General features: G+C 37.4%; 2 protein-coding genes across 12 annotated transcripts in view; one reads left to right on the top strand and one right to left on the bottom strand.

Annotated features, from left to right (window-relative positions):
* GIGYF2 (GRB10 interacting GYF protein 2) overlaps positions 1 to 27,072 on the bottom strand; it is a 126,485-nt gene that overhangs the window by 62,938 nt on the left and 36,475 nt on the right. For 10 of the 11 annotated variants that reach the window (XM_019629000.1, XM_019629026.1, XM_019629034.1 and 7 more), the window contains 3 exons: positions 20,039 to 20,150; positions 15,822 to 15,933; positions 14,822 to 14,862 (listed from right to left, as the gene is read on the bottom strand). In XM_019629000.1, coding sequence (XP_019484545.1) covers positions 14,822 to 14,862; positions 15,822 to 15,933; positions 20,039 to 20,150 — 265 coding nt within the window. Of the gene's footprint in view, positions 1 to 14,821; positions 14,863 to 15,821; positions 15,934 to 16,079; positions 16,109 to 17,340; positions 17,388 to 20,038; positions 20,151 to 27,072 lie in introns of those variants that run through there. The other variant, XM_019629071.1, reaches the window with a different exon arrangement.
* Positions 321 to 8,455, top strand: KCNJ13 (potassium inwardly rectifying channel subfamily J member 13). Its single transcript, XM_019629094.1, has 3 exons — positions 321 to 441; positions 5,493 to 5,968; positions 7,772 to 8,455. The coding sequence occupies exons 2-3, from the start codon at positions 5,509 to 5,511 to the stop codon at positions 8,392 to 8,394; spliced, it is 1,083 nt and encodes a 360-aa protein (XP_019484639.1). The 5' UTR covers positions 321 to 441; positions 5,493 to 5,508; the 3' UTR covers positions 8,395 to 8,455.

Genomic DNA, 27,072 nt, shown 5'->3' with positions numbered 1-27,072 from the left:
GACGGTTGAAAGAAAATCTTGCAGGGAATTTTATCCCTTTGAACTTTTAAATAAACTCTTAAGTAAGATTATGCAAACTTACTAAAGACCGGTCCAGATTAGAGGGAAAAAATGCACCCCTTCTCCAAGTCAGTTCTGGAGGCTTTCTCCAGTTGTTAAGGTTTGTGTTGGGTAAAGAAAGACCTCCTAACAAACCAGCATTCTTTTCCACATGATCAGAGCTAATTGGCCCCCCTGCAGACTAAGTGACCAATCACATCAGCTTCAGCTGAAACCAGCCCCCACAACACTATAAACAGAGGAATGTGAACTGTAAACCCAGTCCAAGAAGGGAACCTACAAACTAGACTTGGAGAATAAAATTACCTCATCAAAAAGGCACACGCTGAAAGTTTCCTCAAGACCTACCTGTGCATATAGGCCGACCCAGCAAAAGAACTGGTGAGTACATGAAATAATACTCATTCTTATTTCTTTCCTTAAGGGAAACAGAAAGAAACTGACTGGCAAATAGGGACAGAGCTAGATATTGCCAATAGAGTTTTAAAACAACGATATTACCTATAGGGTCATACATTAAGGTTCTTCATTCTTTTTCCTTAAATTTTAGAAATGGAATAACAAGCCTAATGAAAGTATTACAGGGAATTTTCTTCTTAATTGTTGTATTAAATGTATACTAACTCTCCCTTATAATATAGAAACAAGTAGAAGAGAAAAACCCTAAAAAAATTCAGAAACTTTAAACAAAATGTATCTTTTTTCTTTTGAAAGGGATTAAAGAACCCAAAATGAGAATATAAAAACAAATGACAAAAAGGAAAAACACTTCGTCTTTATTTTTTTAATCCATGAAAAAAGTGATGAGCATCCTTAATTTTACATTTTGTTTTAAGTATGGTATTACTGAACTTAGGTGCTTCTGCAAGTAAGAATCTAAAAGAATCTCTGAGCTTATATAAGAGAGCTGGAACTCACACTGTTTGCCCTAATTCTGGAGGGCAGGAGAGACGATTATAAGACTCCCTAGACAATCTTAAAGTGTTTATACCAGACGTGAACCAATACATAGTAATACTGTAATCATTTAACACTTGTTGTTATAGCCTTCATCTTAACTGTTTAATATGAACTATACTACTACATTACAGCATGGCAATAAGAGACATAGTTTTTAGAGCTACAAACTAATGAGTAAAATGTATCCATTATTTTGATGACCAATAAAGTAGCCAAACTATCTTTTTTATAAAGTACTATTTTTTCCACCAGTTTATACACGAGCAAAACTTTTACAGCCCACACACAGAGATACAAGCAAACCTCCCAAGCTTCAATTCTACTTTCTATTGGGATTAGTTGATGAGAATCCTCTAAGTACAAAACCAACAGAAACAAATGCATAGATACAGAGAATAAACTGATGGTTGCCAGGTGGGAGGCAGGTAGGAGAAAGGGGTGAAAAAGGTGAAGGACATCAAGAAGTACAAATTGCCAGTTATAAAATTAGTCACGGGGAAATAACATACAGCATAGGGAATGTTGTAATAATAAATATTGTAATAATGATGTATGGTGACAGATGGTTACTAAACTTATCATGATCATCACTTCGAAAGGCATATAAATGTTTAATCACTATGTTGTACGCCTGAAACTAAAATAATATTGTATGTCAACTATAATTAAAAAAAACAAATTTTAAAAAATGGACTGTGTGCCTGCAGGGATATGAAAATTACTTGGAAATATAACAGCATAAACATAACATCAGCTCATCGGGCACTTTTAAATTTGATGGAAGGAAAATCTACATATATCAGGCAGCAATAATATAATTTTTAATGCCATACAAGCAGACATAAAATCATACAGAAAAAAAAAATCTTGCAGAAAACCCGTATCAGTTGAGGGAAATGGTAATAAGTTTACAAACATGTAGGGTTTTAAGGGATTGTGTTATTTAATCCCCTCTTTTCTTTCCTTTTTTAATATAAGGAAGCCTGACAAAAGGTGTTGGGTGGCTTGCCCACACTAACGCGGCCATGTAATCCCCAGAGCCACAGCCTGGCCAGCTCCGTTCCCTTCCTTGTCTTCCTTACGCTGAACACACTGACTCCATGAGTCCCCGGAATGGAGTCATTCAGGGTCATCAGATGAACGGGGATCAGAACCTTACTCCTCTCAGCGCTCCCACTTGCCACACAATGGAAACAAGATCTAGCACGCTAGTCTACAGAGAAAAGATACTGCTTCAGTGTTTTGATGTAAGCCTTTGGACTTCCCCGTTCAAAGGTGTTTCCATGTATTTAGTTATTTGGCTTTAAAAGAGTGAAACTGTAAAAGCCTAGAGTATGAGTGCTACAAAAGCTGTAGGTAACAAGTGACAATCCTGAAAGTGAGAATAATTAATTTTGTTAGCTACAGTCTGTATAGAAAGGCTATCTCCCCAGATAATTAATGCATTTTAGAATTTAACAAAGCAGGTTGAAAATCAAGAAGAATTATGGAACTTCCCCCTCCAAATTACTGTGAAACACTAAGCAATCAGTGGTTCCTTGAGGAGAACAAGCACTAGTGTAGAGGTCTGTGATGGGCATTTTCATAAGCAGGAAGCAAGAGACAAGAAATGACGGTGCCGTGGATGGTGCAGAACAGCAGTGGTTCACTGACAACTATGCTTTACTGCTAGATCCTTCTTCCTCTTTAAGTGTCAAAATGTCTTTTATAAAGTTATGATGATAGTGTTGTATTTTTAAAATTCTTTTCTCACTTGGCAAAATAAAAACTTGGCGATGCTGTATAAGCACTCTCCTCTCCACAGTGTTTTAATTCACCTGATCCGTAGAATCCTAGACTATGTAATAATTCGTGATTGCACTAAGCTTAAAATCTTGCAAGATGTCTTCCTTAATTGAAAATATATTTCTTGCCTACAAATCTTAAGTCTGAACCTAAGCAAGCATTCCTGAAGAACAAATATTTTGTAGTGGCTCCTGAACAAACATAGTCAAATAGAACATGTGCTACGCATGAAGGCTAACCAGGATCAAAATGTCTACTGCTGAGGCAATATGGCACTAGCTCTGGACTATGGACTTGGTATGAGATTCACCACTACTTACTACCTTTGTGATCTTAGGAAACTCACTGTGTCAGTTTCATTATCTGTAAAATGGGCATAATAATGATACTTATTTCTGTGAAAGTTAAGAAATATTATTAATAACAATAAAGCAACTAATGTTTACTGAGAAGTTACTCTGGCCAGGCACTGCCTATTAGCTTCACATGAGTTAGCACATGTGAAGTGTTTGGTACGATTCCTGGCACATAACAATATGTTACGCTAATATTATTAATTGTTAGCATATTATTTGTTAACATATTAACTGTTAACATATTAATGTTAACTAATATTATTACTTGCTACTGCCATAGGAATCATGTATAAAGTTAATAATGGTTCAAAATAGATACTTGAGACAGTTTGGGGACAAGAAGAGCATCTATTAAAGGTGCTAAAAAATCTGGCTGTCAGACTATTTTGTGACTGCAATAGTAATTCTCTTGGGACTTTTATTTCACCAAACTCTCTAAATAGACAGCTTCTTGTAGTAAAACAAAACAACAACAAAAATTAACCAGCTGTGAAGTTAGCCAGACTTGGATAATAATCCAAATAATCCAAGGCCCCCATCTGCCTTGTGTAAATTTCTTTTATCTGCCTAATCATCGGTGACCTCATCTGAAAAATGGGACAATAAGGTCTGTCTTGCTGAGATACCAAAGAATTAAGAGATAATGCAATATGAAAGCACCTAGCACGGTGCCTATGACTATTTTGTTGTTGTTATTGTTATTATTATTTCCAAAAGGGCAAAGATAAGATCTTCTAAAACATTTAAAGAATCTAGCAAAATGAGTCATTAAATAGCTGTGCCAAGAAAAAAAATATATACTAAACAAAATGATAATGACAACTTGTTAGGAATAATAAATTACAAAACATTGATGCCCTAAGATTTTTTTTTTTAAGTTATGATAGGCAACGGAAATCACCATCTAATCTAAATGAATTTAACAATCATTCCCGTGTTCCATCAGTAGTTCACATCTGAAGAAAATACAAGAGAATGTCTCTAACATCACAAATAAACGATAAATTAGCCTCAGGTCAAAAGAGAAAGTATATACCCAGCTGGCCAATGTTCGATGCCGACAACACAGGAAGGCAATCTCCTAAGTCCCTAGACACAGGAAGGATCCAGCAAACTCAGGCAAGCAACCCAGTCCACATGCCTCTAACCCACTTAGGCGGCACCTTCCCTCAAAAGGGAGGAAGGGGATATGCGATACTTCCAAGGGCATCTACTTCTGAAGGAAGAGGCAAGGAAAAGAGTCAAGTATAATTCCTAGTACTGGACTGTTGCAAAGAAGAAAGGAGCACTCAAGGAGCAAAGCTGCATTTCATTCTGTTCCTGGTAGCCTCCACACAAGTCTTAAGACACCTCTGTCATATGCAAGGATGGTCACATGCAAGGATAGAAAGCACACCTTCAATTTCTACTCACCACTGATGAAAGCTGTTTACAGTTAAAAACTAATTATATTTAATTATCTTTTTTACATTGTCATTTGATGTCTTAATGATTATTTTAGTTCCTTATACTCAAAAGTTTTTTCTTCTGATTTACTTTCATAAGTAACAGTATCTAGGACTCTAACTAAATTTCTTATTTTGCCAAGAAAATCTCTCTCCACCCCACAATCTAATCAGCGTCTAGAATATTCAAAAAGGGCAGCAATCCATCAGCCAGGGAAGAAAAGGGCCTATGAAAATGGTCACGAAGTGACAAAAATAAAACCTAATCATAAAACTTCGAATAGGCTAAATAACTATAAAGCATATATTAGAACTACAAGTCTCTACAAGTTTAGTCTTGTCCTAGCACTAAGTCTGGCTTCGAAACAGCTGCAGACAAATTAACACTACATTTCCAAATGATTTCTATTTATTTACACAGCGGAGCACATATATTTAACATTGCTGTTAATTATGAGATACTCATAATGATAAATTATTAATTATGAAAAGTTTTTATTTACACATAATGTTTAGTCAAATCAGTTAAGTACTTGATGCCTGGACTTGTACAAGAAAAATACAGGTATATCAAGCCATGAACCATAAACCTAATCCTCAGAGGTTTTAAAATACACTTGGAATGTTACAACGCCAAACAATATTTTAACGGTCATCCTAGGAAACAATAAAAGATATCCTAAGGCAACCCATGGTTGGTTATCAAATGTATGACTTCGTAAGTGCTGCCTTACTAAAGAGAAAAGAGAGAGCGCTCAGACTGGGAATGCCTGCCCCAACAGTCAGAAAAACACTCCAAAGAGATTACAAAGTAAATGAGGTCTCAGAATTTATTAATGCTAACTGTAAAACAGTTAAGGGTTTACTAATTTACTCTTGATTTCAGAGATTTACAGCGTGAGATGGATGGCAGTAATTGCAAAGTTATTGCACCTCTCCTAACTCAGAGATACCGGAGGATGGTCACCAAGGATGGCCACAGCACTCTCCAAATGGATGGCGCTCAAAGAGGTCTTGTGTATCTCCGAGACGCATGGGGCATCCTAATGGACATGCGCTGGCGCTGGATGATGTTGGTCTTTTCTGCCTCTTTTGTTGTCCACTGGCTTGTCTTTGCAGTGCTCTGGTATGTGCTAGCTGAGATGAATGGTGACCTGGAACTAGATCACGATGCCCCACCTGAAAACCACACTATCTGTGTCAAGTACATCACCAGTTTCACAGCTGCGTTCTCCTTCTCCCTGGAGACACAACTCACAATTGGTTATGGTACCATGTTCCCCAGTGGTGACTGTCCAAGTGCAATCGCCCTACTTGCCATACAAATGCTCCTGGGCCTCATGCTAGAGGCTTTTATCACAGGTAACGGTTTTTGTTCTTTAAAAAAGTTACAAAGGTTTTGGAAAGGGTATAGTCAGCTGTAACAATTGTGTTCTAGAATCATTTATTTGCATTATTAGCAGGTAACGCCTGAGATTGAAATAAGAGTCTAGGGATAAACGATAGGAGAGATTATAAGAAACCTGACTCTACACTTAAATTTTACATATTGGAACATCTTAAGAAAAAGGGATCATTATGACACGAACTTGTAGCAACATCTTATGCCAAAAACAGAAAAAAATTAACAAAAGTTCTAAAAGAAATTTTTCAGAGAAGCTAAATATTTCATTAAATAAGTGAATAAGTATCGGCACATATTCTGACAGTCATTTTACCTAACACAGGAATTTGATGGTTTTTTAAAACTGAGCTAGAATTTTCTCTGAGTTCATCTTTTCAGCAGTTATTCAACATGAGTGAGCCCAGAGCACCAACATCAGCATTGTACGTTAAAGAACAAGTATCCGCAGCCTTAGCAAAACGCACTGGAAATAAGGTCACAAGGATTATGAAAGTTTGCTTACAAACCAGTAACACACTCTATACAATTAAAAAAGAAAAAAGAAAGAAAACCTGGTCTTGACACACTATCCAGTAATAATCTGAGAAGGTGAGCAGTGAGTCCCTGGAGGGTGATCTGGAATGAAGTCCCAGTGTGGTAACAACTGGCTCTATAACCTGTGACAAGTTGTTTAACCTTTACAACAAGAGTGCTTAAACTGGGTCACTCATTAGATAAAATTTAGGGGATCTGTGAACTTAAGACAGGAAAAACTAGCATCTTTTTTCACGAACCCCTAACTGAAATTTGGTATTTCCTTTGATTATAAATGTTAGCAAGAAAAAACAATAGCACCAGCAATACCTGTAACTTTGATACAAACAGAAATCAGGTATTTTCGTATCACATTACAATGCATCAAAATTATAGTATTAAACCCACATCTATATTTGGTTGTTTAACGTTTTAATAAAGCATATATAGTACTATAATACAATTTTTTTAATGTCCAACTGGATTTCAATATATTTGGTTTCCTTTGTATGCATTTTATCTTTATGCATTGAAAGCATAATTCCATAGGCCTCACCAGCCTGCCAACAAGTCTGGGGCACAAAAGTGGTTAGGAAACCCTGATCTGTGTGTATGTACATGTGTATGTATGTATGTATGTATGCATACATACATACATACATATATATATATATATATATATGGCACGTGGGCACAAGAAGGATGCACTTGAAAGGTGCACTGAAATCACCTTAGAGCCCAAGTCTTCTTTACAAAAAAAGGGGAAGGGGACGTTGCATAAGTATCAAAGTTAAAAAATTATTTAATGTGTCTAGTGTTCCCCTCCCTACCCCAAATCATTCTGCTTTGAATCTAATCTCTATTTAGGCTTGTGGTAATCTGGTTGGTTGTACCTAAATTGTGCATATTTTGTTACATTTTTTAAAGTAGGGGCAGGAATATAGGAAACAACTATTCTTTGACTTTCTAACAAACTAGAGGATGAAATCTCTGTATTTACATATCTCTGTAACAAAGTGAATTTTGCTTATCCCTTTTGAAATCATAATTTTTAAATAAGAATGTATGTACACTGTGAAACATTCTTCAGGCAAACGAGACCACCCAAATTACCGAGTTCCATTCTGATTCATTTGGAAGGCACAGCACCAAGAAATGTATAACTATTTGATATATCCTTCTCATTCAAAAAAGGTATTGATATTTAGAGTGTTCATTCTAAGAAAACTTAATGATTTCTAATTTAGGTGCCTTTGTGGCGAAGATTGCCCGGCCAAAAAATCGAGCATTCTCAATTCGCTTCACTGAGTTAGCAGTCGTAGCTCACATAGATGGCAAACCTAATCTTATTTTCCAAGTGGCCAACACTCGACCTAGCCCTTTAACCAGCGTCCGGGTCTCAGCTATACTCTATCAGGAGAAAGAAAACGGTGAACTCTACCAGACCAGCGTGGACTTCCACCTCGATGGCATCAGTTCTGAGGAATGCCCATTCTTTATCTTTCCGCTAACCTACTATCACTCCATTATACCATCAAGTCCTCTGGCTACTCTGCTCCAGCAAGAACACCCTGCCCACTTTGAATTAGTTGTGTTCCTTTCAGCGATGCAGGAAGGCACTGGAGAAATATGCCAAAGGAGGACATCCTACCTCCCCTCTGAGATCATGCTGCATCACTGCTTTGCATCTCTGCTGACCCGAGGTTCCAAGGGTGAATATCAAATCAAGATGGAGAATTTTGACAAGACTGTGCCTGAACGTCCAACTCCTCTGGTCTCTAAGAGCCCAAACAGGACTGACCTGGACATCCGTATCAATGGACAAAGCATTGACAATTTTCAGATCTCTGAAACAGGACTGACAGAATAAGACGTACCCATAGCACACTATTTTTTAATGTATTAAATATACCCAGCCAGTTATGCAGCTATTTTCCTTTATCATATCTTGTTTTCTTTTTTTTTTCCCAATGCTGATTACATCTCTCTGATTACATCATGGTAATCAAGCCTACGCCCATAAAAAAATGGCTGAGCTAACAATATACAGTCTGGAAATATAATATTCTACTTTACAAAGTTTGTATCTCTGGTTATCTGCTGAAATCAACACATTTCAACATGACAGATTATTTATACAGAAACTCTGAATTTATAAGGATGTGATATGATGCCAATAGTGAAGGTAAAATGGACTGTGAAGTTCAACACAGCTGAACTCTGAGAAAATCAACCGAAACTCACTCATTTTTCATCCGTAAGATGAAGCAACAGTCTAGTTTCAAATCTCACTCCCTGGGTAGAAAGATGATTTCACAATATTTAGTGAACATCCTTTTAAAACTGTTATTTTTTTCAAGATGACAAAGATCATTTCTTTGGTTCTTTATACTATAAAACTGGGGTTTTACCCCCTTAATTTTTAACAGCTAAGAAAAACAGCAAAGTATAGATTTATACACAGCTCCAAAAGCATTTGAGCATGACACCTAAACACACATTCATGTATTCGAGGCAGAAAGTGATCAAGGAAATTGAGGTGAGGTAAGCTCCAGCTCAAATAGAAACTATGGTGGTATTTCTTTCTGGCAAGGAGATACAAAATCATATTTACATTAAAGCTACCCTGCATAATAACCAAATCATGATTTAAAAATTATAATCAACTACTCATCTAAATGGCTTATAACTTAAGTAAAAACATTCCCTTCCTACCTATGATGCATTCATTGGCATAAAAAAACATGACAGCTCTCAGTAACTCATAAATGCAAATATATTTAAGTTTTTATAGATATAAAGGTTTAGTAAGATATAATTCAACTAGGAAAACAATCTCCAATAGATAAAGCAAAAAATAATTAGGCAACAAAGTATTTTCAAACCCAAATTCCTGTTTCCAACTTCAAATAGTTTTTTCTATAAACACAAAATGAGTGTTTATTCACCAGTAGGAGGTTGGACTAGATGAATCTATTATTTCTTTCCAAATCTAATACCCCATGAAAATTATGCTTTCTCTGCTTCATTTTTTACTTTATACATACCAAGATGAACCCCTTTCCCTTACCTTCAGTTTAACTTAAGACTATCCTTTGTATAATTTTCATTTCAATAAGAATATCAAACTTCCCTCAAAGAAAACAAGAACCAAATAAGTCACCCTATCTAATTTCAAACAGATTTGTGGCCACTCTTCTTTTCTGAAAATTTCCCTTATTCAGGTTTATGTGGGAAATGTGAAAGAGTACCCCTCCCCAATGGTGACAACCCACGCAGGAATCGTCTCTTGAAATAAGTACAAGCTGAGTAAAGGTGAAGAGCAGGGCAAAGCAGCAAGTCACAGTTTTCTACTCTTTGACCAAAAGGAAAAGAAATTAAGAAGAACTTCAGAGTGGTCTACGACTGGTAATAGCAGAAGAATATCAAGGACATAGAAGCTTAATTATTGTGAGCTTTTGTTGTTTGAAAATCTTAGGCATTCTTAATGTAAGTACTAGCCAGGCCAACAGATTTTTTTTTTCCAACCCAAGACTGTTGTAACACATGTAGACAGCAGTAATTCTTATTTCTATAATAAAGTAACAAGATTCACCTGACCTGTGAAAATAAAAGTTGTATCAAAGATATACATGGTATGTTTTTTCCTAAGAGCTCTACATCACTTACATAGATCACAGTTCCAACAGTTAAGTGAAGTTGCCCCAAGTGACACAACAGAGGGAGTGAGCAAGACCTGGGACCTAAGCCTCCCTAAAGACGCAGCAAATTCTCTCCTCGAGTCAGATGAGTCACACTATACACTACTTAGATATAAACGTTGCATCTGAAAATTAGATGTGATTCCTCCTACACACACCCCCAAAAAGACTCTGCTGGTATATCAATGCTATTTTTTAAATGTTTCACAAATAGACAACTAAGAAATGCAATAAAAAACTTTTGTCTATGAGGTTGAAAGCACTGTTCATGATTCTTTCACTTCAAAGAATCACAGTTTCTACATTAAAGGTTAAGTTTTCTGCAAAGATGCCATTATCCTTTCAGAAGAATGGAGTGCAAATGGAAAAGGGGGGGAACTTACTGGGAGGTGGGAGCAGCAGCCCTAATTCCTGGCTGCACAACTCACTAACCTGGGCCACCTGAGAGCTCTGTGGTGGTATCTCAGGTACATGATCAACAAGACCACGTTATATCTGACTTAAAAAGTGCTTCTGGAAACCAATACAGATAGCATGACAGTCCCAACAAACTGGAGACAAGTAGTTCCTAAAAACCATAAGGCCTAGTTTTATTTTTGTACAAGCCCATATTACCAACTGCCGGCAGCAGCCCAATAACCCAAACACTACTATGTCTACTTCAAAGTATTTCACACCAAATGCAGAAATTGGTATCAAACTGGGCTGTGAACCTACTGGTATCATCTGGATCATTTCTTATTCTTTTTTTTTTTTTAATTGGGGAATTGGGAGAGGGAAACAGCGCTGGGGAATTGGGGAAGGGGAACAGACAAGTTGCTGTCCTTTTGTTCTTCAGTCTAGTTGTGGAGGACGTCGCTTCACTGGCCCATGTTGGTTATTATCATTGCGCTCTTCCCTGGTGAGGCAGAACGGTCGTCGGCCACTGGACGGCCACTCACGGTAGCTCTTGGCACCTCACGCCGACTGCCGGCCACTCACAGTAGCTCACGGCAGCCCACTGCAGCCTCACTGCAGCCTACGCCGTTGCCGGCGACTCACAGCAGCCTAGATCCAGGTTGAGCTGTTGTTCACCATCTCAGCTGTAAAGGGCGCGGCATCACTGGCCCTCATGTGGGATCTGAACCGGGGCCCTGCTGCTCAGAGCTGGCATCCCAAGCCAACTCTTAACCAACGGGCTACTCAGCCAGCCCCATTTCTTATTTTTTAATAATATTTTCATTTCATCCTCACAGAATCATACTACAAGATGATAGCTGGAACTGATTTCCCCCTATGAAGTAATCGATTCCCACTGATCCCATCATCAGAGGTCTTTTTCTACCTCCACACTCTCAATGGGCGTTCCCAGGTGGTACACCCAGTTCTTACCCAGCTGTCAAATTCCACCCATGTCTTTCCACATAGGAAGCAAATACATGATAAGAACCATCTCTAATTTTAAAAAGGACAAATCATTCTGGAATCTTCAGTACTCAAATTATCCTAACTTAATGTCATAGGACATCTCACAATTGATCAATATATCAATGCCCCAACAAACTAATTTAGTACTGCTGTTCTTGAAGAGGTAAGATACAATTACGAGCAGTTTTTTTAAATCTACAATATTTTCAACAAAAGTGGATTACTTACAAAAAGAGAAGCTCAGAATCATTACAGTAACCTGAAGTGAGCATCTCATCAGAAAACATTCAACAAAAGCCACTATGATATATTTGAATATACTCGTATGTGTAGAAATTGCCTTGATATTTTAATAGAGAAAACTTTCTTAATATTCTTAACCACTTCACATCAATTTAGTTTTATGGAACTGGCCTTTTCAAAAATATACCTATAGGGTGCAAAGAGAAGAACCTATACTCTAAACAGATGGTGACTGGGGAAATCATCCTAATGGAATTAATATAGTTAAAATATGAGAAAGGCAAACTGATAAAAAGGAGCTTTATATTCATCTAGTCCAGACTACCAAAGTGTGACTATGTGTCAAATAGTTAAAATCAAGTTATCCTCAGACAGGGAACTCACCACTAGGCAACCCAAGTCATTTTAGACAACTCTATTAGATCTCTAAGATGGTGTCAAGTATCTGTCTCCTTAAACCTGCACTTTAGACTCATACAGATCAGGTCAAATTCCTCTTTTACATGATTGTTAAGCAAATATTTTCAGAGAGTGACCCCATAAATTCTCTTCTCTGCTCTGTCCTGACCACAGTCTTGTCTGCTATGTAAACAGCCCCATTTCCTGATGCGTTCCCCATCACAGGGCTTCCAATGCCCCAACCATCCTACTCCAGGGTACGGATCCTTTCAAGGTGCGGCCCCAGCACTGAACGTAATACTTCAGCTGTCCTGTGACAACATAGAAGACAGTGGGCCTCTCCATCACCAATTCACTAAGGCCCCGTCAGTTCCGGGAAATGCTGCACTTGGACACATCACACTGCTGATTCACGTCACGCAGGGTCAGTGGACAGGCCTGTGTCACTCCCCAGCAGGCCGCTGTTCCACACTCACTCCATACGTTAAACTGCAGAGCTCTTTATGAGAGACTGTGCATTTTCTGCTGTTAAAACTTCCATTTGCTTAGATCTGGTCTCTTCTTCCACACCCTGATTCTGATTCCAAGTCACAGCTGGTCTTCTCTATAGCTTTCCCTCTAGATCTAAATGATTTGAAAATCTGATCACACACCAACTTTGTCATCAAAAGAAAAGGAATAATTATTTAGCAACTAGCATAAGGCCTATCATATGAGTAGGAATTCAATGATCATTGAAAAATAAATGAAATCATATACTCTTACTTCTAAAAATTCTGTAAAGCATGAGACTACTGAATATCTGAGAGCTTAGATTACTGGTGATCTGACTTCAAACCCTGTACTCTTTAAACTACTCATTACCTCTCCATATTCACTGGCAAACTATAGAATCAAGCACGGATGGGAGCAGAGGTCCTGACAAATCCGCCAAGAGAGTCCTTATCCAACAGTCTACAATACGAGTACAGCCATTCCACTAGCAATAAGTTACCTACCCAGTCTGTTCCACGTCTCTTCATGCTACACTCACTTAATGGCTTTTCATTTACATTCCCAATGCCATGTTAATAAAAGAGAAACAACTGATATACTAAAATGAATTTGATATGGAAACAGTGGTACAAAAGTGATGTTACAACTACTTAGTTTTTAAAAAACAATCAGCACATCAATCTGTAAATGATATTTACATATTTAAAACATGTTTCTGAGAAATGTTTACCACTGTCAGATACAACCATGTTCTGGAGAATTTTCCTGGTACTTCTAGGAATTTGGAACTTGAATGGTAATTTTCAAAACGCTAATGTTACTATGAACTGGAATTTTCTTCTCTCAGGTGCTAATAATACCTACTGGCAGTTTTTAAGGTAGTGAGTACCTTTAATCAGTCAGAAAGCCCATCTTAACATTATATAGATCTTTAATATATAGACGATGATTAATTCACCATAAACATAAATTTCTGTTCTCTTACTGTTTGTCTGAATTCAGTAGCTATATAATTTATCTGGACTGCTCTCATTTCAAAAAAAGAAAAAAAATTATACATCAAAAAGACCAGGGGCCGGCTGAGTGGCTCAGTTGGTTAAGAGTTAGCTTAAGAACGCGAGCTCTGAGCAAAAGGGCTGCCGGTTCAATTCCCACATGGGCCAGTGACGCTGTGCCTCAGCTGAGCTGTCACTGAGCTGCCAACAGATGGCAGGATAGCTCAGCTGGTGAGATCATGTGCTCCTAAAAAGAAGACTGCCTGTTCGATGGTGGGCTACGCCTGCCCGCAACTAAGACTGAACTCGGCACCTTGAGATGAGCTGCCACCCAGATGGCTCCATGGATAGAGCGTGTGCTCTTAACAATAAGGCTGCAGGTTCGACTCCCACATGGATGGTGGCTACGCCCACCCGCATCTAAGATTGTAACACAGCACCTTGAGCTTAGAGGCCATGAGCTGCCGACGGGCTGCGAGACGGCGACTGGCGCCCTCCACAACTAAGAACAACAACTTGGCTGGTCCCCCTCTCCAATTCCCCAAAACTGTTCCTCTCCCCCAATGCCCCAATTAAAATAAATAAATAAACAAACAAATAAATAAATAAATAACCAGATGAGTAAGTGGCTAAAATAAAAACCACTCAGTTTTAGCCTCTGCTCTCTTATACAAAAGCCAAGATTCTGGCCCTTTCCCTATTTCTTCTCACTTGTGAGATGCTATTTACACTGGAAAAGGATCTGATAGACTGGTTTCTAACTTGACATTTCAGCTCACAAGAGAGCCTTAATACAGAATGCATGCCTTACAGAGAACACACAGACCTAAAAGGTAAACCAGGTAAATCCTAACGGTTGTATCCCTGGTCTCCTGCAGTACTAGAGCCCTCAAATAACCATGGACTTCTCAGTGCAGGCAATGCTACAACCCCATCTGCTGGAGAGGTACAGGTAAATGAGTCAATTTTTAGTAAATGTATCCTCATGTGGGAACCTTGTTAAGAACCACCAAGGAAGCCCAGATAAAATTACTTCGAAACAGTAAGAAAACCTTACCTACATCTTTTCGTCCTGGTTTTTCAAAACGTCTGTCACCCCTAGAAAAGATAAAGTAAGTTTCAAACAAGCCTTGAGAGTATAGATTAGATTTCTGATCCATGACACCCACTATCCTGTCTTTCGTTAATAGCATTTTCTTTTTCAAATTATAAAGCAAATACATAGTTACTGCCTAACATTTGGAGAAAACAGAAAAACATGAAAATGAAAACAAAAATATCCACCACCTTATCCAACAAAAGTTAGCTTTACTGACCCAGAAATGTTATTTTTTAAATTAAACACATTTTTAAATTAGATATGTGCTTATTATAAATACATGCTGTACACAGTGTTGTATACTCCTTTTAGAATGTGCTTTCCCACATCATTAAATACGAGTATTTTCAAAGTCATCCTAACCTTAATGGTTATGTAGTATTCTATTGTGCTAATACACTATTATATGTTATACAAATACACTATTATATAAGATTTTGAGCTGTTTGGCTTGTTTCTAATTATTTCATATCATAAATATCATTACAGTAGACATATTCGCACATACATCTCTGTGCAACTGTCCTTGTAAGTCATCTTGATAGACTTCCTATAAAGTCACAGACAATATAGAGAAGATGCTTTGATTAACACAACAAACAATAAAATGTCGATGCTGCCCACTGAATGCTAAGCAAATAGCAAATCTAAATATTGGGTTGTCCGGAAAAGTCATGATGTATTTTTTCTGTTTTTCGATGCAAAAATGTGTCATGCCTTTTCCAATAACCCAATAACTATTAAATATCCATGTCGGCACTAACATATTAAACTATTTATCTAAAATGCTTATTTAAAAGGATCATTTAGAAATTTCTAACATACAACTTGATATTCAATAATTAACAGCATTTTTTTTTCATCAAAACTGTACAAAGTGGTTCCTCCTCTGCAGAAAGGAGAAAAGCAGTTTTTTACACCAAGAAACCTTTATACTAAGATGTGGATCCTTAGTTACCTTTCCTCCCAGCTCTGCGACCTATGCATTTCCCTGCCACCTCCTCGACCAAACACACCCTCTACTTCATCAAAGCTTCTTTGGTAAAAACCACATTCACCTCTGCCTCTGCCTGAAAATAAGAAAACAGAAAAAAACGACAGTCAGATGTCAACATCTGGCACACGTTCAACACCAAAGATTAATCTTAGAAGTCTGTCTCTATACAAAGCAGGATATCTACATTTAAAGATTTAGCGAGGCCCAATGGATCTTTACCTGTGAGACCAACGACGGCACTGAAGTAGCTAGACCACAGGAGGTTGAAAGAAACAAGTTAGAAAACTGGTGTAAGAGTCCCAGTCCCAGTCCTGAACAAGAAACAGTGTCAATATTAAACTCTTTCATAAAAAGTTCAATGGTGAAATTCTAAGGTGAGCACTAAACCATTACTACAAATTAAACCTCTTACTGGATTATTTTCAATAAAAATGAAAGCTCTGGAGAGTTTGAGAAGAGAGCAGAGAAGTAGAAAAGCCAACCACAAATGTTAAAATAATTTATCTAACTCTAGAAAAAGGATAATTTATTAGGGTCAACTCATCATTTTTATGACTAACTCCTTAAAGGATATTCCACAGCAACCAAAGACACTCTTTTCCCTTTGTTCAAACCTTAAAGAAAAGTATCACGACTAATTTTGAATCACAGAACTGGTAAGAGTGTGTTGATGAGGGGTTTAGAGGCGCTAGTGGTTCAAGTGTAAACAGGCCTTTACTGAAGGCAATTTTGGTTAGATCTATCAAAATTTGACTCAACAATTCTAACTAGAATCTATCCTACTAGACATACTCTCACAAATATGCAAATGTATACATATGAAGATGTTCACTGTAATTTTAAAAAAACAGAAACAATCTAATCAATAGAGAATTGGCTATATAAATTCTTATAAAACAATCCAGTAGAACACTATAAAGCCACAAAAGGTGCCATTAAAAGAAATCTACATTATTCTGTTAAATGACAAATGCATGCCAAGAACAGTACATATAAAAATGATTCCACTTATATAAACAACACAGCTGCAGAGTTGGGGTCAGGCAGTTTATACACCCAATTGCTGGGCCTGGAGAGAGTATGAACTTCCGGCTTTATACTTTCTGTACAGTGTGAGGACTTCACAACTGATGAGCACCGTATGTTTCAAACACACAGGTTTGAAAACTGGAGGAGGGTGGGGAGTCTAGGGACGTTCTTTATTTCCAGACGAAATCTTAGCTATCCCTAGCTCTACTTCTCCAACAGTGTAAAACTGCCCAAAGAAAAATGCTGAATCTTGAATAAAAGCAGGAACGCATTCCAAAGCTAAACACAATTGAGTTAAATAATTATTTCAAGTATTCATGCAGTATTTCTATATCTTGGCTGTAATTTCTCAAGAATTGACTCAGAATACAGTTGTACTTTAACATCTTATTAGGAAATATAAAAATAATGGGCAGAATTGTATGTGGGTAATCTTAGGAACAACGGGTACCTTCTTAAGAGTCCAAGTATCCATTTCTTCATCTGTAAAATACAAGTGAGGACTAGGGTTGAACTGTAATAATCTTCAACTTACCGTCTAGTTGTGTCAACTTAACTTCAAGTCAACGTCAAGTCAACTCCCATTTCCACACCTCTATCCTTAAGTAATGTATACACTTAAGGTTCTAAAACACTGTAATACAAACTGTTATATACCACTGGGGTGATCCCTACAATGATAATTTTTAGTGTGAAAGAAAAAAAGTACCCTGTCCTCATAGAGAACAATTGTCTTGGGAAAACCATTAAGTGGGTATCATCTTGAAAAAGTGTTGTAGGCTGGAAACATATGAACATGAAAAATAGCCTCCACGTTGCCGGAAAAACAAGCAAACACAGGTAAAAGATTTCTTTCACTTATGACTGGCATTAGCATTGGTCCTCCTTATGAGACTAATGCTTTCTATAAGAAGAATCAGGTTCTAGAGCTTTCCAGCTTGTAGAACATAGGAACAATCTCCAAAGTACAGGCCCAGCATCATTTATAAATGCAGTTCCCAAGTAAGGAGGAACGAGTAAATACAACATGATAAATCTCATACAGCTCAATCGAAAGGACTGTCCTATTGTCTGAGATGTCACTCTATTCTTTTCGGGGATTAAAATATATTTCCTTTTAATGAAGACAGTGGCTGACAGCTATGTGGATCTGCTTTATTGTTAAACATCTTAACCAAATAAAATACAAGGATGACAACTTTGTGTTGTTTCCCCATCCATGCATTGTTAAAATTTTACTAGTTCATGACATTTAGAAGTCTGGAAGTCAGTCGATTTTCACATCAAACTTTCCTCAAGTTGGAAAGAGCCAGGATTGTCATCTAATGTTAGCTCTGCCCATGCAAAAAAAGCCACAATCATGGTTATTTAACCAACAAGTTCAAATTAAGTAATGAATGGAAAAAAAAAAGAGATTAGTGGTCTTATGAGGCCCATTGAAAAGAATCACAGTTGGGAAAATGGTGTTAGAAGTATTCTTCACAAAGTCAGTTAATTCATTTGACTAGTTTCAATCCATTCTTTCACATGGATGCTAATTAAGTCACTGCTTTCGTCACAGTCTCTATCTTTTGTACGTGCCTTGTTTAAATCCTCAATGTAAGAGTCCTGTCCTATATGCTAGTTCTACATTTAAAGAAACCAGAAAGCAGTGAAAAATTTATCAATCCTTCATTTGTTTCTCGATGTGGAAATTTTTTTAAGCCTGTTTACAGATTGGTTGGTATCTGCAGTACACAAAGTTGGTGGTCACTTGAGGCACATCAACAGCTGGCTTGTGGACCACACTTCTCGATTAAGAAGCTCTCCCTATGGCTTGCTCTGAAAAGCACTGAAGGCAAAGCTGACTGAGTGCATGCCAGCTCTCCTGGCTGCCGATGCACCACGGAAAAACAAAGGAAACACCCAGTTGCCATCCAAAGCCATCCCCAAAACACCATCACTCCACCACGATGCACAGATCTTCAGGTGAATCCTGAGATCAATGGAATCTGACTGCATGCAGAAATCTGAATGCTCTATGGAGCGTTTGAAACACATACGAGCCTAATTCTCACCACCAAGTATTCTCTCACAGGGCTGTTTTTTCTAAGTTTTATAGATAATTCTAACAACTCCCCAGGTTTAAAACCCCCGTTCTAGAGACTGACAAATCCAGAAGTAAAAAACATGTACAACTTGGTAATAATATCTGGCCTACAAGTGGAGACTTTTAGTTAACCTTTTCATTATTCACGGCACCTACATTCCCACATTTTGAATGGACTACTGAAAGAAACCTCTTCACAGGAATGCACAATTTAATAGTCTCTATAAAGACTGGGTATAAATTACTCTAAGTCACAACTTTGAGAAGAAAAAATCTGGGTATTCCTCACAAGTGGTACGATATGTGGACACAAAGGCCTCTGACTTTGCAGGCAGCCAATTCTTCCATTTCTAAAGCACCGCTTAAAGAAAATTACAAGGTATGTTTAGACTATTGCTATGGTTTAACCAACTAAGGGGTAAATGCTCAAGTAAATATTTATATTACAAACATCAAGAATGCCCTTATGCAGCAGAAAATCAACGATCCCAAAATAGAAACCGGATATCAAAGAAACAAGTAATATCAAAATAAGAATTAATTCTTCTAAGACACAAATTTACAAAACTACAGGTTAAATAAATGACTGCTGCAGAATTATTTTTTGTTCTACCCCCTAAAATAGCCCTAGTATCGATGAGATGGCTTTTACTAAAATCTGTTTCTGGCTGGGGACACTCTTGGCACACGGCCTTCTCTGGAAACCTGTCACAGAGGCCTGCAGGGACCCTGGTACCGCTCCAGCAGCCAGGCACATTAGGAACTCTGGCTCTCAAAGTGCAAGGTTTCCTGGGATAATGAGGAGTTGCCAGAGTTAACTAGGACCACCCAGAATCCTTCACACTCAGATATCTAAGCTACAGTTGCCCTCCTCTGCTCCAAACCAGGAGCTGTAAAGCAGGTACACCGAGAATCGTAGAAAACAAATGTTCAGGACATTTCATATACAGTTAATGTGAAATGGCAGTTTTCCTTACATCAAATATTAACATGTTTAAAGTGATGTTCCCATCGTCCTCCTCCTCCTCCTCCGTTGTTACCACTCTCACACAAAGCTCACCTCGTCCTCTCGAAGAACTTCGACCTCTAGGAGCCCCCACCACCGTTCCTCCTCCTCCTCGGCCTGTCAACCGCAGGACAGCGGCACTATTTACAGACATGGAAAAGTTTCTCTGCCATAAAAAAAAAAGAAAGAAAGAAAAAAATTGATAAGACAGATAAAACTGCATGTTGCTTCTCCCCATCTCCCATTTCATCTATAAAATGGCATCTAATTACTACTGGAAATGGGAAACCATAACTACATGACATACTAAGATGATCCAAACCAGGTTTTAGCTGGAAATTTCAAATAAACATTTTAGATCCACAAACACTGGCAACCAATGCCTTACACTATGCTAGGTTCTGCAAAGAGATAGATGTTAACCGAACTCTAAATGCTGTTATATATCCTGACACAGACAGGGTAAATATGCATCATTATAGAGAAAATTTGGGAAAAGAGATCTGCTTTGAAAGGGTCCTTTAACTAGGGAGAGTTAGAAACGAGAGGGAGTCACAAACAGGTCTGAATCAAGAGGAGCATGATAAAGAGGAAAATGATCATGTTTGCCTTATTCTGCTCACCAATGTGAATTAGCAACTCAAGGTACTATAATATTTAATAGAATTACAGGAATCAGAAGTGAATGGGAAAAGGCCAAATAAGAATCTACCTAAAATTATAATAGATATGTATGATATCGGGGGTGGATGGGGGAGGGAGGTTGTCACTTTGTGAGGGGTGAAAAGCTATTGCATTGTTTTGTACGCCTGAAACTAATAAAAAAATTTAAAAAAAAAGAAAAAGAAAAAGAATCTACCTAAGATCAACCACCTCAATGGAGAGGTGGAAGGAATGCTGGAAAAAAATAAGCAAAACCCCCACCCGTGCACCCACAGCCAATCTGGAACAGAGTCAAGTACAATGGGAGGGTCGTGGGTGGGCGTCCTTCAAACTCAAAGAGGAACACAGGAAGAAAGAAGGCCTGGGAGCCAAAAAGTTGTTTAGTTGACACCATTAGATAAATGGAATAGATGGGGCTTAGGAAAAGGTAAGGCGAGAAGCAATTATAAAAATCTGGAGAAATAAGCTAGAAAATACAGTAGTTATAGGCATATTTTCAACTGCACAGGAGGTCAACTGGAAGGAGAATTCCACGAGAGTTTTAAACTCAAAATGTTGGAATATATCCTTACCTACATATTTCCTGTACACCTAGAACCTAACAGACATTTGTGCAAAGTGCACAGGTGTGGTATACTGAGGAAAATACAACCTGAGCATAGCTTCAGCCAAGAGATCCTCCTGGGAAAAGGGCAGGAAGAGAGACTTAAGAATTGGATTGAAAAAAAATTTTTTTAACTAATATTATAAGTGCAAATTGTTTTCCACTGTGAAGTCCTTATTTGCTGTTTTGATTCAAAATCAAATTGAAACGTGACATCTATATCTCTTTTGAAGAAATCAACATATAATTGGTTGAAAACTTCTACTTTCATTATTAAATTTCTTGGTTTAATATATGGGTCACATTCTCATTACCTCTGTCATTACTTGTCTTTTTCAGAATTGTATTCAATACAATTTGTTCAGGTAACTTTTAGAAACTTATCAATGTAAGTTTTTTTCTTTGAGTTTGACAGATATATAATCACATAACTTCAAAACTGAAGACTTAAGATGTAATCGAGCTAACACCAAACTCGAACACACTTATTTCAAACTATATTTTAATAAAACTTAATTTTTTAAAAAATCTGGTTGAAACAATGCATTAACTTACCTTTCAGCACAGCGTAACCAGTAAGAGTTATTGAATAATGACACAAATTAAGCAAGACTATGAAGTCTCAAACATCTAAATTAATATATTGTAATACTGAAAAAAACCAAGGTTGGAGGTAACTGCATTATGCGTGCCATGATTCCACACAGCTGAACACCTCACTACCAAACTATCACATGGATAAAACTCAAACGCACGCCACTGGAGGGTGCAGGAAACTCTAATACGCTTACGTCTGTCCTCACACATTGCAGCGGGAAGTGCAAGCTGGTATAATCACCGGAAGGCAATTTCTTAAAGTACATTTAAATGTCTGTAACCTTTGACACGATTCCTCTTCTTGCATTCGTGAAAAATAACATAAGCAGAAAGATCTTTAACTGCCTTGCTGTATTTTTGTAAAAGCAAAAATGGAAACCTTATTATCAACCAATAGGAGCTAACTGAAAAATCATCGTCATCTACACATGGGATTCTATGCACTTGTTTTAAGAAATAAGGCAACTTTATTAGGTTAAACAATATGAAATTGCTAATATTCAACCATTTCTGAACCACAAAACCTGCAATGTCATATAGTCAACCTAACACACGAAGGTAGAAAGCACAGCTGTAGTTAGAAGCATGGAGAAGCCAGGCTGCCTGAGACTGAATTCTGGCTCTCCTCAGCTTCTCTGTGCCTCATTTTCCTCATCTATAAATGTGAATAGGTGTAATACTGATATACACTTCCTGGGCTGTTACAGATACCCAGCACATTAAACAAGTGCTCAGAACAGTGCCTGACACATACTAAAAGCTAAGTAACAATTTGCCATTATCTCCCAATAGATGCTTAGGTGAACACAGTGAAGCATAGAACTGTGTGCACAGCACGCTCCCGTTTATGTGTGTATGTGTTTAAAGGAATCGATACACATTTCACCCTTAAAACAACCCAGTCTGAACTGTGCAGGTTCACTTATACGTGGACTTTTTTCAATAAATACTATAAAGATATTTTTTCTTCCTTATGATTTTCTTAAGAACATTTTCTTTCTTCTAGCTTACTTTATTGTAAGACTATAGTACATAATACATATACACATAACTTCTGGTCAAGCGTAGGCTATTAGTAAAGTTTTTGAGGAGTCAGGAGTTATACATGGATCAACTGTATTAAATACCCTTGGAAGGGAACACAAGAGAATAGAAACTGGTTACTCCTAGGGAAGAAAAACAGGCAGTTAAAGAGTTTGGGGATTCACCGACTTGCTTTTCATTTTATGTTGTTTTGAATTTTTATGCACATACATGTATTATCTATTCAAAATTGCAAACAGGGCCAGCAGAGTGGCGCGATGGTTAAGAACTGGCTTCGGATGCCAGAGGGCCCCGGTTCGGATCCCACATATGAGGGCCAGTGACACTGCCCTCCAAAAAAAGAAAAATGCAAACATGAAGTAATTTTCTTTGTTGGCAAATAAATAAAATACACCAATCAGGTAGCAGATACCTAAATTACAGGTGTACAGAGTTCACGCTTCTCAAACTGATATACAGTTAAAGGAAGACCAAACCAAAAGAGCAACTAGAAGACCTTTTGAGCATCATAAGAAAACTTTTTTCCCTAGTTATATTTTATTTGTACATGCATGCATACATATATACATCAAGGGGGGAGGGAACAAAATTAACTTCCTTTTTAAAAATAAAATATCTATTTCAGGTAACCTCAGGAAACTTAAGACAGGCAGCAAGAAGCTACTTTAGGTTATCAGAAGTATTCACCTCCCCCACAGAGGTAAGGGGTGAAGAAGTATGTAAAACTCTACAAAGATCTAAATTCCTGAAGGGGTGCCTGACCATCCAAAGGACAAACATCAAAATGTTAATAAAGCCTTTGCCACCTTTAAGCACTGTGCTACTCTATTTTATAACTAACAAAAGGCTACCAAAGAAGTGTCAGGAAATCCTGAATGATGCATTTTAAATGCTTCTGAAAATGGACCCTGATGATCTTCTGTTATGGCCTAGAACTTCCCAACCCTTACATTAAGCCCTTGTAATTACAGCGTCCAGACTTAATAATATCTTAAGATAAACTTTTCCATTATAAAAACAATGAAGACTTGCTCCTTTAGTCATTCTAGACCTAGTTTTGGTGTGCAGGTGTATTTATTTTTCAAATTGTTAACTACAGTCGCTAGCAGCATCTATTGAATAATCTTTGATTTTCCAAATGATTTGTATAGTCACTTACTAAATATTAATTTCTTGTAAATGTTACGGGATGTTTCTAAATGATTCAATTACTCATCTGTTGATTAAGCCTATCATGTTTTAGTAACTAGTAGCAAGTCAGTCCTCCTACCTACTTATTAAAAAGCTTTTCTGACCCATTTAGTCCCTAAGAAATCATTTAAGGAAAAGTAAAAATAAATTATTAAATATATGCATAAACAGCTAAAAATTTTGGGATAATAATCACAAAAGATTAAAGCTGGTACAATGACTGAGCTATATAAAACTTGGCTTCTGTATTTTAAGAATATCACAAATGAAATTAAATGCAATTTAGAAGTCTGGAAAACAGGTTAGGTTCAGCTCATATAAATAGCATAAACCAACAAGAAAAAGGTTAGTACCCAAAACATAAATTGGCAGACAAAAACAAATTAAAAGAAAATAAATACAAACATTTTAAAAACTGTACTGCACTGGAGAAAGAAACGTAAGCTATGAATCGGATAACATTGTTTTTCCAAATTCACAGAAAATATTTTCAATAAAAGCCCTCAAAGTTGGAAGTACAGAAGAATGCTTAGTGTACACCACCACTTGTACAAAAGGGGGAGATATATTTAATATCTACTTGGAAAAATAAAACAAGAAACTGCTAACGCTGGCTGCCTTTGGGAAAGGGTGAAAGGTGTCTGGGGGAATGGAATGGGATATTTTCTATTATATACTATTCTGTAAATTTTTTATTTTGAAACCATGTGATGTATTACTTATTCAAAAAATAAATTTGAAAACATAAAAACACTGACCATGGCAAAAGTAATGGTAAAATGCTATAGTTATGGCAGCAGTGAAACAAGAGATATCCTTATGCAAAGCTTCTTACAAGCAATTTAGCAGTATGTATCAATTTGGCTTACTTTCTCTACTTTCAATTCTATTCCACTAATCTCTATGTCTACCCTTATGCCACAGTTTTGATTACTATAGCTTTGTAGAAAGTACTGAAATCAGAAATTAAGTCCTCCCACTTTGTTCTTCTTTTTCAAAATTGTTTTCACCATTTGGGGTCCCTTGCAATTCCATATACACTTTAGAATCAGCTTGTCAATTTTTACCCAAAGGCCACTGGGATTTTGATGAGAATTGAGCTGCCAATCAACCAAGTAACAATATTAAATCTTCCAAGGCTTAATGAACACTGGTGCCCTTCTATTTATTTAGAGCTTCTTTAATTTTTCAACAAGGCTTAGTAGTTTTTAGTGTAAAAGTCTTACATCTCCTTGGTTAAATTTATTCCTATGTACATGTGGTTTATTGTTTTTGATGCCAGTGTAAATGGAATTGTCTTCTTAATTTCCTTTGCAAATTGTCCACTGCTAGTGTATACAAATACGACTGATTTCTGTGTGTTGATCCTGTACTCTACAACTGTGCTGAACTCATTTATTAGTGCTAATAGTTTTTTTGTGGATTCTTTAGGATTTTCTATACGTAGGATCATGTCATCTGCAAACAGATAGTTTTATTTCCCTTTCAGTTTGGATGCCTTTACTTCTTTTTCTTGCCTAACTGCTCTGCCCAGAACTTCCAATACAATGTTGGATATTAGTAGTGAAAGTGGGCATCCTTGTCTTGTTCCCAATCTTAGGGGAATAGCTTTCAGTCTTTCACCAATATGTGCAGTCATGCACATTTCAGTTAACAACGCATCACATATACAGTGGTCCCAATAAGATTACAATGCAGCTGAAAAATTCCTATCACCTAGTGACATCCTAGCCATTGTAATGTCATAGTGCAACGCATTACTCACGTGTTTGTGGTGATGCTGGTGTACAAAAACCTATTGTATGGCCCGTCATATAAAAGTCTACCACACACAATGATGTACAGTACAAAATACTTGATAATGATAATAAATGACCTACTGGTTTATATATTTTTACTGTACCTACTCTACATTACATACACAAATATTTAACCATTGTGTTACAACTGCCTACAGTATTAAGTACAGTCACAAACTGCATAAGTCTGTAGCTCAGGAGCAATAGGCTATACCAGGGGTCGGCAAACTGTGGCTCGCGAGTCGCATGCGGCTCTTTGGGTACATTCCGTCTCAAACTTTTGCCGACCCCTGGAAGAGCCAATCCTGTCCCTCACAACAACTTAAAAATTATTTGAGAGCCATAAATATATTTTTACAAATAAGAAAAATTTAAAGCAATATTATAAATGAAACTATGATAGTTTTATTTTCATTTTCAAGTTTACTTCAGAGCCACATGTATGTACCCAAAGAGCCGCATGAGGCTCACAAGCCACAGTTTGCAGACCCCTGGAGGCTCTTCCATCTCAAAAGTTTGCCGACCCCTGGGCTATACCGTACAGCCCAGGTGTGTAGTGGGCTGTACAACCTAGGTTTGTGTAGGCGCACTCTACGATGTTCGCACAACGAAATCACCTAACTACACATCATTAAGTGACACTGACTTTATGATGTTAGCTGTGAATTTTTCATAAATGCCCTTAATCATACTGATAAAGTTCCCTTCTAATCCTAGTTCAATGAGGGTTTTATCATGAAAGGGTGATGAATTTTGTCAAGTGCTTTTTCTGAGTCAATTGAGATGATCAAGGGGTTTTTTTATTTTCTTATGTTAGGTTGTACCACCCTTGTATTCTGGGGCTAAATCCTACTTGGTCCTGGTGTATTATCCTTTTAATATGATGTTAAATTCTGGTTGTATTGGTTTTTGGGCTTTTTGTTGTTGTTGTTGTTTTGGAGGGGGACCACAGAATAAGCATTTATTATCAGAGCACTGGTGGTCTGAGAAGGCAGCGGTTAACACGTCCAAAAACTGCCTTATGTATTGGTACTTTTCGATGACTAAAGATATACAAAGAGGGCCAGCCGAGTGGGGCGCTGGTTAAGAACTGGCTTGGGACGCCAGAGGGACCCGGTTCGGATCCCACATATGAGGGCCAGTGACACTGCCCTCTACAGCTAAGATGCTGAACAACAGCTCAACTTGGA

This window comes from Hipposideros armiger, unplaced genomic scaffold (genome assembly GCF_001890085.2).
Source record: "Hipposideros armiger isolate ML-2016 unplaced genomic scaffold, ASM189008v1 scaffold_17, whole genome shotgun sequence".
Classification (NCBI taxonomy): domain Eukaryota; kingdom Metazoa; phylum Chordata; class Mammalia; order Chiroptera; family Hipposideridae; genus Hipposideros; species Hipposideros armiger.
Note: the sequence above shows the minus strand (reverse complement) of the source record. Positions and strands in the feature narration are given on the sequence as shown.

Excerpts from the sequence above, each read along its gene's own strand:
- KCNJ13 (XM_019629094.1), top strand. The coding sequence starts at position 5,509 with ATGGATGGCAGTAATTGCAAAGTTATTGCACCTCTCCTAACTCAGAGA. Across the intron at positions 5,969-7,771 it reads GCTAGAGGCTTTTATCACAG|GTGCCTTTGTGGCGAAGATT; the intron begins GTAACGGTTTTT and ends TTTCTAATTTAG.